This window comes from Heteronotia binoei, chromosome 5 (assembly GCF_032191835.1).
Source record: "Heteronotia binoei isolate CCM8104 ecotype False Entrance Well chromosome 5, APGP_CSIRO_Hbin_v1, whole genome shotgun sequence".
Lineage (NCBI taxonomy): Eukaryota > Metazoa > Chordata > Lepidosauria > Squamata > Gekkonidae > Heteronotia > Heteronotia binoei.
In genome coordinates, this window is record NC_083227.1 from 112239156 (window position 1) to 112251138 (window position 11983).

An 11983-nucleotide genomic window follows, 5' to 3' on the forward strand; every position below is an offset into this window, starting at 1 on the left:
CATAGCGTTTCTATGGATAAGAGGATTTCTACCTGTGAAGCAATCTTTCTCACCTCCCCTCTCCCACTGCAACTCAGAATGGTCCTTGAAATGCTGCCTGTGGTTGGGGGTAGCAAGACTTCGGCAGGAGGGGGAAGCAAGGAAGTTGTGCTGTGCTGACAAATGCTGCAACAAATCTGAGCCAACAGCATAAAACGGCATGGCCATTTACAGACACACACACACACACCAGAGAGAGAGCATAGGTAAAAAAAAAAGACATTTATTTACAAAACCTGTAAAAATAATATATGTTTAGAAAAAAATATTAAAAAATCCCAACAAGGCTAGATGTAGCCAATCACATCATTGCAAATGATCGGCTGCCGACTTCGGCAGTTCATGAGGGCAGCAAAGCTGTTACAGTCTGTAGAAAGCTCACTGATGTTGGCGTGGGACTGATGGAAGTAGGGTAGTGTTGGCCGTGTACCCAGTCCCACAGGGCAGGAAAAACGCTTTGTGCCGTCACTGTCCTTGTTACGCTCTGTGCGTGAGATGCCAGCTAGCCTGCGGCGTACGTTGCCAGAAAGGTTGAGCAAGAAACCGTGGGGCTTGGCTAGCCAGCGCTGCAACCGCCCGCGCTCCCCACTCTCTTCAGGCAGGTCCATCCAATTCTCAACCAGATCAGCAAAGCAGTTGTCACCCAGCACCAGGGGTTGCCGGTTGCGGCTCTGTGACAGAAGGGACACTGTCCAGTCCCCTGCATCTGCAGGTTCAACTTCCCGCCACCGCTCCAAGCAGGCATCAGAAGCAGATTTGGGCCGAGGCCTCCTGGCAGGTGCCCGGCGGCGCAAAAAGCCCCCTGAGGAAAGCTTACTGGCTCGCAGTGGTGGGGGGCCCTCCTCATCCCGCCAGCTGCTCCCAGACACTTCAGAGTATCCTGAATCAAACTCCAGGCTCCGCTCACTGCTGACAGGAGAGAAGGCCATCTCCTCTTCCACAGCTACCTCCAAGCAACATGCAGAGTCTGCTTCTGAAATGGCCGATACCCTCGGACTGGTGCACTGCTTTGGGGAAGGCATGGCAGGGAGTGGCCTTATTTCCTCAGGATCCATTCGGAGGTCTTGGTCATGGGCTTTTTTCAAATCGTGGAGAGTCCGCATCATGCACTGCATTTGGCCCCGCAGCACTTCACTTGACTCCTTCATGCACAACTGTGGAGAAGAAGACAAAACACTTTCAGCTTCCTGTCACAATCATTCCAACAATGTTGCCCAATAAATTGTACAAGGTTCAGCAAATGACATACTGAAAGTTAGCATAAAACACTACCAGGAAACTACAGTCTTCAAAAATACTTCGCTCAAACATGCCTGTTCCAGAACTAATCTTGTCAGTTTAATGCAAAAAGTCCACATAAAGGAGTATGGTGGATCATGCGCTCAGACAATGCGAAAAAGACAGCAAGCAAGAGAGTAACCAACTCAACTGAAGCGAGCTCCTGACCTCATGTGACTCAGGTCTCCTTAGTCAAAAAGCAGAATTGCCTTCTTTTGCTTCCACTTTCCTTACCCACACATCTCCTCTTATTCCCCACTGCATTCACATAGCCCATTTGTGTGCCACTCACATTCCTTCTATTACACAGCTGACCCTGCCCAGGTGCTGAGCATCTACCCAACACATGTGTGCTTCCATGGTGTGCTGAATGCTCCAAGGCTTCCTGCTGCTTCTAGTTCAGATTATGCCTTGATCTGCAAGGGGCACCAATCTGATTTACTCTATGTGCGGAACTGGGAGCCAGAGCCGCACGCGCAGGTCCTCTCCCCATCTCGTCTTGGCAAGCCCCCAGCCCTGAGGCAGAGCTTTTCGGTAGCATCTGCACGTTCCAGGCCCATCCCAGGCTCTACAAGCAGTAGCTTGTTACAGTGAGTGAGCAGCCCCACCCAGCAGAAGATGACACAGAGGGTGTGAGAGTCTCCAAGAATAACACAAACAGTCCCCTCAGCATGCAAGGAGAGAAAGCCAGGAGATAAGGACACGGCCACTGGCGGAAGCAGTGTGTTGGGGGCTGGGGGGGGAGGTGGAATTAGCTGTGGCAAAGAGAAGGTGAGGTTCACTTCTGCACGAATTACTTTCAGATTCTGTACCCTTTTCCCCTGAACTGCCTGAAGGCCTCTCAGTTGTTTCTATTGTGTGGGAGGGAAGGACATCTGAGCAAGCCAAAATGATGCAAACTGCCTCTTCTTGTAAGAAACCTCTATGTACAGCTAGGAAGAAGGTGCAAAAGGCTCAGTTCCATGGCCAGACCAACAGAGAAATATCCTGAGCAGAGGCATAAATCTTCCAGGTGCTAAGGAAAATATAAGCCAAAGCTGAGGAGAACCCTACTATAAAGACCAAAAAAAGGAAATATGAAAGAGGGCTAACATAGGGTGCGGAACTTGTCAAGAGCTCTGACGTTTCCGGGTTTATAAACTGGTCTCAACCATGCTAAATGAGATTCTAAATGGGGTCCAAGCACAGTGACCAAATTCCTAGTATTCTTCCACTCCAGGCCCACTTCCTGTTATTTTCTAAAATATCTGCAGTTCAGCTGTGTCATAGGCTATTGCTTTTCCAGGCAGACTTGTGAACACTGAGCTATTCCTCTAGCTGCTCTAGGGGCACAGTTCACAGTCATCCACCAGTGGCTGGCTGCAAACCTGGAACCCATCACATGTCTGTTTTTGATTATGCTTCAATCACAATTCCTGGGCAGTCATAAAAAGTCTCTAGATCATTTCTCCCCTCCTCCAACATCTGTGGTGCTTCCAGTCAAGGCAAAATCCAGTCTCCCTTCCTAGTCACAGCATCAGTTAAAACTCCTGTACACCACAATTGTGAGTCAGCCATTGATGTGGCTTTTTTTTTAAAAAAACCCAGAACTCTGAAGGTTTATACACATTGGGAAGTGCTCTAGCTTTAGCACAGCATTATTATGGACTAATAGTAGATAAGCATGTGGAATATGACTCAGTCTCTCCCCAAGACTTGAATTCCATTGTCATTGTAGGCCATCTCAAAGATCATGTTGCAGCAAGCCAAAGAATGGACTGCTCCAAAGAACATGTACTCAAAGAGAGGAGTTTCTGCTGGCTGCAAATCAGGCCCATCAGTTGGAATTGTTACTAGGGCAAGCTCTGGACATGAGGATCTTTAGTATTGCTCTCCATGCTGCATCCCTGATCCCACACATCTCGACCTTAGTGCATGCTCCCTCTCCTCACAATACTTTCCTTCAACTTTGCCACCCTCCTTCCTCTGCCACCACCTTTTTCTGTCTGAACACAAGATAAGCGGGCATTGCTTTCAGACCCAACAGAGAATGATGGCTGAAAAGGTTAACAGAAATGGTTGACCTAGTAGCAAGGGTGTCAGACGTCCTTGCAAAAGCTGACATCCAGTTGCTGTGGGCTGGACAAGTCAGGGAAGAAGAATTACATAGAGAAACCAGGTGATCTCCTGAGCAGCCAGACTGCGAGGTACTGGAGCAGCATGTGTGGCTGTCATGGGCCAAATGATCCCTGGGGCATTCATTCAAACTGAGTAGTATCAGCTCCATGATGATGGCTCCACTGCATCTGAAGGCACTACATCACCTCCAACCAATCAGCTGTTCAGAACAGTCTTGAGGTTGACTTTAGAAAAGAATGCTGCAAAACATTTTATTCTTGCAGCAACATCTCCAAAAGGTATAAGATTGCCAAACTCAGCTCTAGCTACTTCAGTCCCCAAGTTGCTGTGACCCACACCCATTCACAGATTAGAGCACTTGGCAAAGCACAAAGGCATTCAAAAGGAAAGTGTTATTCCAATGTGCACACACAGGATATAAGGGAAAGCTTCAGTACATGAAGATCCCTTCTCTTCACCACAATATTATAGATAACTCTTTTCATTAGTGTAAATTGGGAAGACCATTTACATCCTTCACCTTCCCTGTTCCAAACTACTCTGGAGAGTTACTGGGCCAGTTACCACACATGCCTAGTAGCCTTGTTTTTAAAAGGGTTTAATGGCAATGGTGTTCTTTTTTAAGTGTCAGTACTCATATTTAAGGCTGAATCTATTTCCACCAGTCCAGGAGGTACACCTGGCTTGCTGGTATAAGATAACTCTGTGTTACACCTACCAAGAGCTTGCCGCTATAAGACGACTTTAGTTTATTCCTTGTAGCCTCCAGAAAAGCTCCTCACCTCCTAAAAACATGAAGTCCAAGAGACTAGGGGTGATCTCAGCCATGGAGCAATGGGGGCAGGCCTGTAGCCACAGGGGGCCAGTGGGGGCATTGCCCCCAACTTCCAGGGAGCCCTCTAGGGTGCAGCCTGCTCCCCCCCCCTTTTCATTTTGCCACGGCTGAGCGTCATCAGCGGCAGCCAGTGCAGGGAGAGCTGAGCAGGGCACAGTACACTGCAGCAGCAAAAGAAGCAGGCAAAGAAGAGGGCGGTTGAAGAAGCCACATGGAATGGGGGGATGGATGGAGGTGCTGGCTGCAAAGTGGGAGTGGGAACGAGGAAGGTGGAAGGAACACCCTCCCCCCTCCCGCTTGCAGGCAAAGTGCAGTCCCTTGACTTCAAAGTTTTAGGGTTTGCTGCCTCAACCTGGCCACTTTCAGAGCCTCCAGCATTTGCCCCTACCCCAGAAAGCTTCTGAGAAATGACAAGCCCCAAGTGGATGGGAAAGGGTGCCCCATGACTTTTAAAATCCTGGCTACGCCCCTCCCCCCCCCGCCCCCGGCTCTTGGGTATCCTGCTTGGCAGTTGGCAGGCTGGCTCAGCAGCCGCTGAGTGTTCCTGCCTTGCATGTCTGGGGTGGACAGCAGGGATTCTGGAGCTCTATCCTGGACTTTTGCCCAGTGCCACAGAATCATTAAGACTGCCCTGCAAGAAGCAGAGGGAACAGTAAGTAAGGACCCATCCCTCAGAATTGCTGAGGGTCCCATAAGCTGTTCCCACAAAAATTCTCGTACACAGTCTCAAGATCACAGGGATCAGTTAAAGTCTGTGGTCACCTTACACAGAATACTCAGAAACTAAGATGGAATAGGAAGTGTGACCCTGCTCCTTTCAGGCTATACCGGAAACCATGAAGATCCAAGGTGGAGCATCTCACCTAGGCAACATCTCACCCGATGAAGTGAACACCACAGAGACAAGCCCTATGCAGAAGATGTATTTTTCCAAGTCCTTAGTGAGACGCTATGGGGAAAGGGTGCTTTAATGCTGTAACCAGGAATCCTCACAATGGCCACTCACAAGATGGTGAATGAGAGGGCCCCTCTCTTTCTAGCCCCTCATGCTAAAGGAAAGCTGGGCCCAGCTATTCGACAGCTCTATGCCATTTTGAAAGGAGAAACATGCAAGCAACTCTTCACTGTGCCTAGGAAGGGTCTCTCTATAGGGGAATGCAGTGCAACACAGTGCAGGAGACAACCTAGCTCTCCCAGTGCTGGGTGAGATAGAGATATCAGGTCAAAAAGAAGACTGAAAACGAACTGTGGCTCCTTAACGGGGGGGGGGGGGGATGGGAGATCTCTCTTCCTCCCTCCCTCTTTCCTTCCTAGAAGAGAACAGCCTCTCCAGTCGCGGGAGGCATAGTGAGCTTCGGAAGGAACAGCCAGAATTGAGCGCCTTCTAAACTTTGACTCCATCCTCCTAACCAGTTTCTTTTCCTCAAAGACACGGCTCCGCCTCCCTCCTCAGCCCAGATTCAGCCAACTTCCCCTTGTTGGATCTCTTCCCAGCAGCAGGCAGCTCAAGTTGGGCCAGGCTTAGCCCCAGCATCTGCTCTGGATGGAAGGAGACGCGCCACGCACACCCTTAGGTAACGAGGCTTCCAAGCAGTCACTTCGGCGACACTTTTACTCAGAAGTAGGGAGGAAAAAACACCCTTCCCTTTCAGCGGCGTTCGCTCTCTAGTAAATGTTTTCAGGACTGCGGCCATCCACCCCGGCTCTCTACACGCTTACTCATAAGTAAAACGCACCGAATTCAATCCAACTTACTCCCTAGGACTGGGACCTTAGGCGCGGCGAGACCCAAGTTCTCCCTCCACCGCACCTCCAGGGACAGGCCTGCCTCGTCCCACCCCGCGATCAGGCCGTGGGTGCCGAAGGAGCAACGCCGCCTCCACAAAGAGGGAAAGCGCGGCTGACAGCTCCTCCGCCAGCCAGGGCGGGACACCTCCAAAGCACAGACATTTCACTCGTCTCGGGCGCAGAAGCCGCAAGCCCCGTCTTGCTCCCCAGTTAGTCTGGCGCGCGGTTATCCCCGCGGAACAGAAGTCACAACAAGGCAGGCGATCAAAGGCATCGCGCCGCTTGCTCTTTCTTCTCGGCTGCCCCGCCGCCTTCCGAAGACCCTCTCGGCACCGCCTCCTTTCCATCCAGCTCTTCCCCCAATCTCCCGTCTGGTTACGGACGCAGGTCCCAGAGAGCGCTGAACATTGGCTTCCTTGACCTGAAGGCAGCACCTCCGACATCCGAACCCCCCCCTCTCCATCTGCCCCTTACCACTTCTGCGCGGAGGTGGCTCACAAAGGCGTCGAGGCGGGCGCTGTGCATGCCCAGAGCCTGGACACACCGCTGCCTGCTGCACGGGACGGTCCGCAAGAGAGGGACCCTGGGGCTCTGACACCAGCGGGAAGGAGCAGCAGCCTGAAGATTCTCGCCAATCGGGCAAAGTGCCCACTTTCTCCCCAACACTGTCCCAAACGAGCGGAGCGCACAATTTGGTTCAGCCCGAGTCCTTCCCCTGTCTCGTAGAAGGGCCAATGAGCGCCCGCAGCCTCGCCCCCTCCGCTGGAACGAGAGCCAATGAGAGTGCTCGGCGGCCGTCTGTAACTTGAACTCCTTGGGACGCGTGTAATTTAATTAGAGCCCATATTAGGAACCAAAAGGTGCTACAGATGGGGGCCGGCGCCGCCAAAGGGCCGCTCAGGGGTTGGGACCCTCCTGGGCACGGCGTAATTACGCGGAGGTATGCGATGTTACGCTGCTCTAGGTCACCTCCGGCTGCGACGGCCCCTTTGCCCGTACAGGAGCGCTTTGATGGCCCGCTTTCCCAATCACAATAGATGATTCCGTGAACAGCTTCATTGATTGCCCAGAGAGAGCCGGGGTTTCCACGCGTGCGGCACTTCCGTGGACAGAAATTCAACTCACTGTCTGCATGCATCTCCATGCTGAGGAAAATTTTGCTTGTTGAACTGCTGCCTGTCTTGCCCGCTATTAAAAGTCAGGGAACCCTGCCGGGGGGGGGAGGGGGGAATGGAAGCCTTCATACTGTATGTACAATATGTGCATCCTGACAGATTTTGTACAGAACTCTGGAATATATATTATTAATTGTTAAGCTGATGCAAAGAATATCAGTGATTAAATATATACCAGTGATTAAAGGTAAAGGTAGTCCCCTGTGCAAGCAGCAGTCGTTTTCGACTCTCAGGTGACGTTGCTTTCACAACGTTTTCACGGCAGACTTTTTACGGGGTGGTTTGCCATTGCCTTCCCCAGTCATCTACACTTCCCCCCCAGCAAGCTGGGTGCTCATTTTACCGACCTCGGAAGAATGGAAAGTTGAGTCAACCTGGAGCCGGCTACCTGAACCAGCTTTCGCTGGGATCGAACTCAGGTCGTGAGCAGAGGGCTCCAACTGCAGTACTGCAGCTTTAGCACTCTGCACCATGGTGAATCAGGAATTAAGGGGGAATAAATGCTCCACTGTGTACAGGTCATATATTCCAATCTAAATGCTTTGGTTATTTTCTTAACACCAAATGTGGGAGAAAGATTGTTTAGTTTATCAATAATGGAAATGAACTCTGCAGATGTTCAGGAGCAGATATTTAATTATGGCTTTCAAAACCTCCAGTCTGGATCTCAATGAGCCTGTTTTGCTAGGACAGAAAATTTTCAGCATTACAGTTTGAATGAGCTAGTTGTGCATGGAGCACAACGTAACAGTGTGAGTGATGTGGGTAGCCTAGAGACAGTACACTCTAAAGTTTCAGAATGAAGCATTCCTGTGTCTGTAGAAATCTGGTCTATGGTTGTAAACAATTAACTGATTTGCATCTACTGTTCAGCAATTTGCGTGTTATCTGAAGGGATATACGTACAGGGTGCTTTTGTGAAAGAAGCAACCAAGCCAGGCTGAACAATGGCAAGCAAAGGCTGCAGAGAAGGGAGGGACTTGGGGAAGATGAACACTCCCTACTCTTAGGGCTGCCACATCTGTGTTAAAAAATACCTGGAGACTTTGGGGATGGAGCTGGGAGAGGGCAGGGTTTGAGGAGGGGAGAAGCCCCAGCATGGTACAATGCTATGAGTCCACCCTTCTAGGCAGCCATTTTCTCCACAGGAGCTGACCTTTGCTAGTTGGAGATCAGTTGTTAAAGCAGGAGATCTCCAGGCCCCATCTGGAGGCTGGAGCCATATAGCTCATAGATTTTCTCAAGCCTTCCCTTGTGCCTCAGTCCTTCCACCACTACCCAAGTCATTCAGTTCTGCCACTCTCAGACTATGTGAAACCCTTCCTGTAAGTCCTCCATTGGCTTCTTATTTCTCACCTTCCCTTTAATGCTGTCTACAGCTTCACTTCATACAAATTTTCAGTGTTTGTTTTCCATTTATATCCCTGTCTGGGACATTTGCTTCTCCAGCTTTACCACCCTCCACAACTGCAAGTCTCTTCCTTTGCACATGACTTCCTCAGTTCTTCCTTGCTGTCTCCCTATGCATAAGACAACCTCTCCAAACATATTCATGGGGCCTTCAGCAGCTCCCTCTCAGAAACCCACCTTTCCTAAGAGGTTTTTGGCTTCTCCCCCAGTCCTCATTCCAAAGGGCAATTGACTTTATAAGCAACAGAAACGACAGCTGTTGCTCACATTCATCTCTACTAATTCTTTCCTGTAGATCTTCCCTTTTGTTTAGTTTGGGCTGCATGCTCCTTGAGGTCAGGGGTCTTATTTTTGTCCCATCAAGTGCTAAATGTGCACCTGCAGTATACATGAATATCCACCAGAAGTTAGTTCTCATACTGTTACTGCCATAAGCCAGAGGCAGGACAAGTCCAGTCATAGCTCCTGCTTACAGCCAGAGTTCTCTGACCCCCACCAAGCAGACTATGTCCTTGTTCCCTAATGGGATCCTTAGAATGAACTGCCTTTCAGCTTTTTCCCTCCCTATGTGTCCAGACTGTCCTGTCTATCCAGTAAGCAGCGGTGTAGTCATTCACCACTGGGTCATGCTTAACATTTCTGAGGACCAGTCTGCTCAAGTGCATATTTGAATGGAGTTCAGTTCCCAGATGCTGCCTGAAAGCGCAGACAGCTGCAGAGTTTTGCATTGCCAGTATTATGCAAATGTTTATAAAGGCAGCAGATGGATATCTGAAATAGTAATGTGCATATAATCATACAGTTTAACTGAAAGAGTCACACTAGCAGAAGGCATCTTTTTGAGAATTCTGGACATTTTAAAACTTTATCTGCAAGGGCCCATTTTCTTTACACCATGGCTGATGGGAAGAGATGGAGTTTTTCTAATGAAAGTTGTGTGGGAAGTTCTCTCTTATCCTGCGAAGGCAGAGGTCCTTTGTTTGGGCCATTGGGGACCAGGGGGGGGGGAAATCCCCCTGCCAGCTTTTGACGGTGTACCGCTGAGGCCAGCGGACAGGGTCAGGAGCCTGGGGGTGCTATTGGAGCCGTCCCTAAAGATGGAGGCTCAGATAGCGGCCACTGCCAAGTCCGCGTTTTTTCATCTTAGACGGGCAAGGCAGTTGGCCCCCTTCCTGGCCCCCGACGACCTAGCAACAGTGATCCATGCCACGGTCACCTCGAGGTTGGATTACTGCAATGCCCTCTACATGAGGCTGCCCCTGTGCCGGACCCGGAAATTGCAGCTAGTGCAGAATGCTGCGGCCCGGCTGTTACTGGGCCTCCCAAGGTGGGGGCACATCCGGCCTGGCCTTCGGGCTCTGCACTGGCTTCCAATAATATACCGAGTCCAGTACAAGGTGCTGGTCATCACCTTTAAAGCCCTATATGGCCTGGGACCTGCCTACCTGAGGGACCGTCTCTCCCCACACGTTCCCCAGAGAGTACTGAGGTCTGGCACTCAAAATCTGCTCACCATCCCCGGGCCCAAGGAAGTGCGTCTCAAGGCAACTAGAGACAGGGCCTTTTCCACAATGGCCCCTATGTGGTGGAACCAGCTACCGGAAGAGGTGAGGGCCCTGCGGGACCTTGCTCAGTTCCGCAGGGCCTGTAAGACAACCCTCTTCCGGTTAGCCTATGCCTGATTAGATAATGTAGCCACCAGATTTTTGTGATTATACTGTATAGTTTTAATGTTTAATTTTAAGGTTTTTAGGTTTTAATTGTCTGATTTTAGATGTAATAACTTGCTCTGATTTTACTGTTTTATTGTCGTTGTAAGCCGCCCTGAGCCACTTGTGGGAAGGGCGGGATAGAAGTCACCAAATAAATAAAATAAATAAATAAAATTTATCACACTATTAAGGCTTGCAGTCTTGAAGATTAAAAATTCTTGTGAAACTTTCCTGCTTCCCCCTCTCACTGCAGCCCTCTGATCTCCATTAAATGCTGCTCTTGAGAGACAGGGAACTCTGAGGAATGACATGACAGAGGTTTGCAGCAGGAAGGGAGAATCCAACCTACTGCAACCTGGGTTGCTTCCACTTCCACATGGAGATTTTGCTATGGTCTGGCATCCAAACTGGAGAAGGGATTTTTTTGCAGGGGGAGAGGTGTGTTTCTATACAATGTTGTCTCTGGTTTGATACAATTATTTTGGAAACATCACAGTTGCATTTGTGTGCTGAGTGGACTGGAAGGTGTGCATTTTTGAAGGAAAGTTTTTAACACAAAAAGACAATTGTGAAAGTGCAATAACATAATGGTCTAGTGCCACAATCTACTACTTCCTCTGAATCCCAAACTTTACTTTATAAAGCCCTTTTCATTGTGTATATGTAAGGGGAAAGATGCTCAATCAAACAGATCTTGGAAACAAAGTGTTACTTTACAAAGAGACTCTCTGTGTTCATATGAACCCCCGCTCTCATTAAGCCAGAAGAACTATAATCTGTTGTACATCTTTATGCTAAAAGCATCACTGGCACCAGTGGTCTTCATTGTGGCTATGGTTTTACTGGTACCTGTGTGTTAGCTTTGGGATTGCAGCTGCAATAGCAGCAACTAATCTTAGCAAGGGAGACCAGGTGCTCCCTTAACACACTACTAGGAACAGCATTATAATCCATTGGCTCCTCTCCCACTCTTTGTACAGTCAAAGGTGGGTGTTGGTTGGGTACTAGATCAGCCTATCACAGAGAGAGGGCGCATTTCCAAATCTAGTTGGACTCTAGAACTGTCTCTGTGCAGGACTAGGGGTGCCCCACCCAGTCTCAGGGCTCTTCCTTCTTTCATCCTACTCATTCCTGAGGGCTCAGGCTGTCAGATGCAAGCTGCAGCAGCTCCCTCATACACACCCATGGAGGGCAACTGCGCTCAGGCCATTCCTATAGCAGGAAGTCAGGCCTTTTCCTCACAAAGCAATGAGTGGCTGGGAGTGGGGTGGAGTGCGTGGGAGGAGGGAGTGAATACCTTGGTGGGTAAGAACTTGCCTGTGTTTGACAGCAGAGTTGATTGTTTGCTTTCCTTTGGGGGACTGTTTTGGGACAGGATTCATCTTATATTTTCTGTGATGATGGGCAGGATGGTTCTGTCCCTTGCATTTATCTAGTCTCACAAATCTTGATTTGATCAACCCCACCTGTGTCTTGTTTACCATTCAGCAAGCACTCATAATGCCTCACAGAAACCTTACATAGAAATTGTCCTTTAGCATCTTATGTCTGATTGGTGCATGTTAGATTATGTTTTATCACACCTTTCTTTCTCCAGTTAGCTTAAGGCAGCACACATGGTTTTCCCC

At 49.5% G+C, this 11983-nt stretch overlaps 1 protein-coding gene across 1 annotated transcript; it reads right to left on the bottom strand.

Annotated features, from left to right (window-relative positions):
• Positions 1–249: 249 nt before the first annotated feature.
• Positions 250–6763, bottom strand: INKA1 (inka box actin regulator 1). The gene is made up of 2 exons (XM_060240088.1): positions 6533–6763; positions 250–1193 (listed from the first exon to the last, which is right to left on the bottom strand). The coding sequence occupies exons 1-2, from the start codon at positions 6581–6583 to the stop codon at positions 327–329; spliced, it is 918 nt and encodes a 305-aa protein (XP_060096071.1). The 5' UTR covers positions 6584–6763; the 3' UTR covers positions 250–326.
• Between the last annotated feature and the right edge of the window lie 5220 nt (positions 6764–11983).

Coding starts and splice junctions, on each gene's coding strand:
- INKA1 (XM_060240088.1), bottom strand. CDS start 6,583: ATGCACAGCGCCCGCCTCGACGCCTTTGTGAGCCACCTCCGCGCAGAA. Junction 1,194..6,532: donor GCCACCTCCGCGCAGAAGTG/GTAAGGGGCAGA, acceptor TCTTCTCCACAG/TTGTGCATGAAGGAGTCAAG.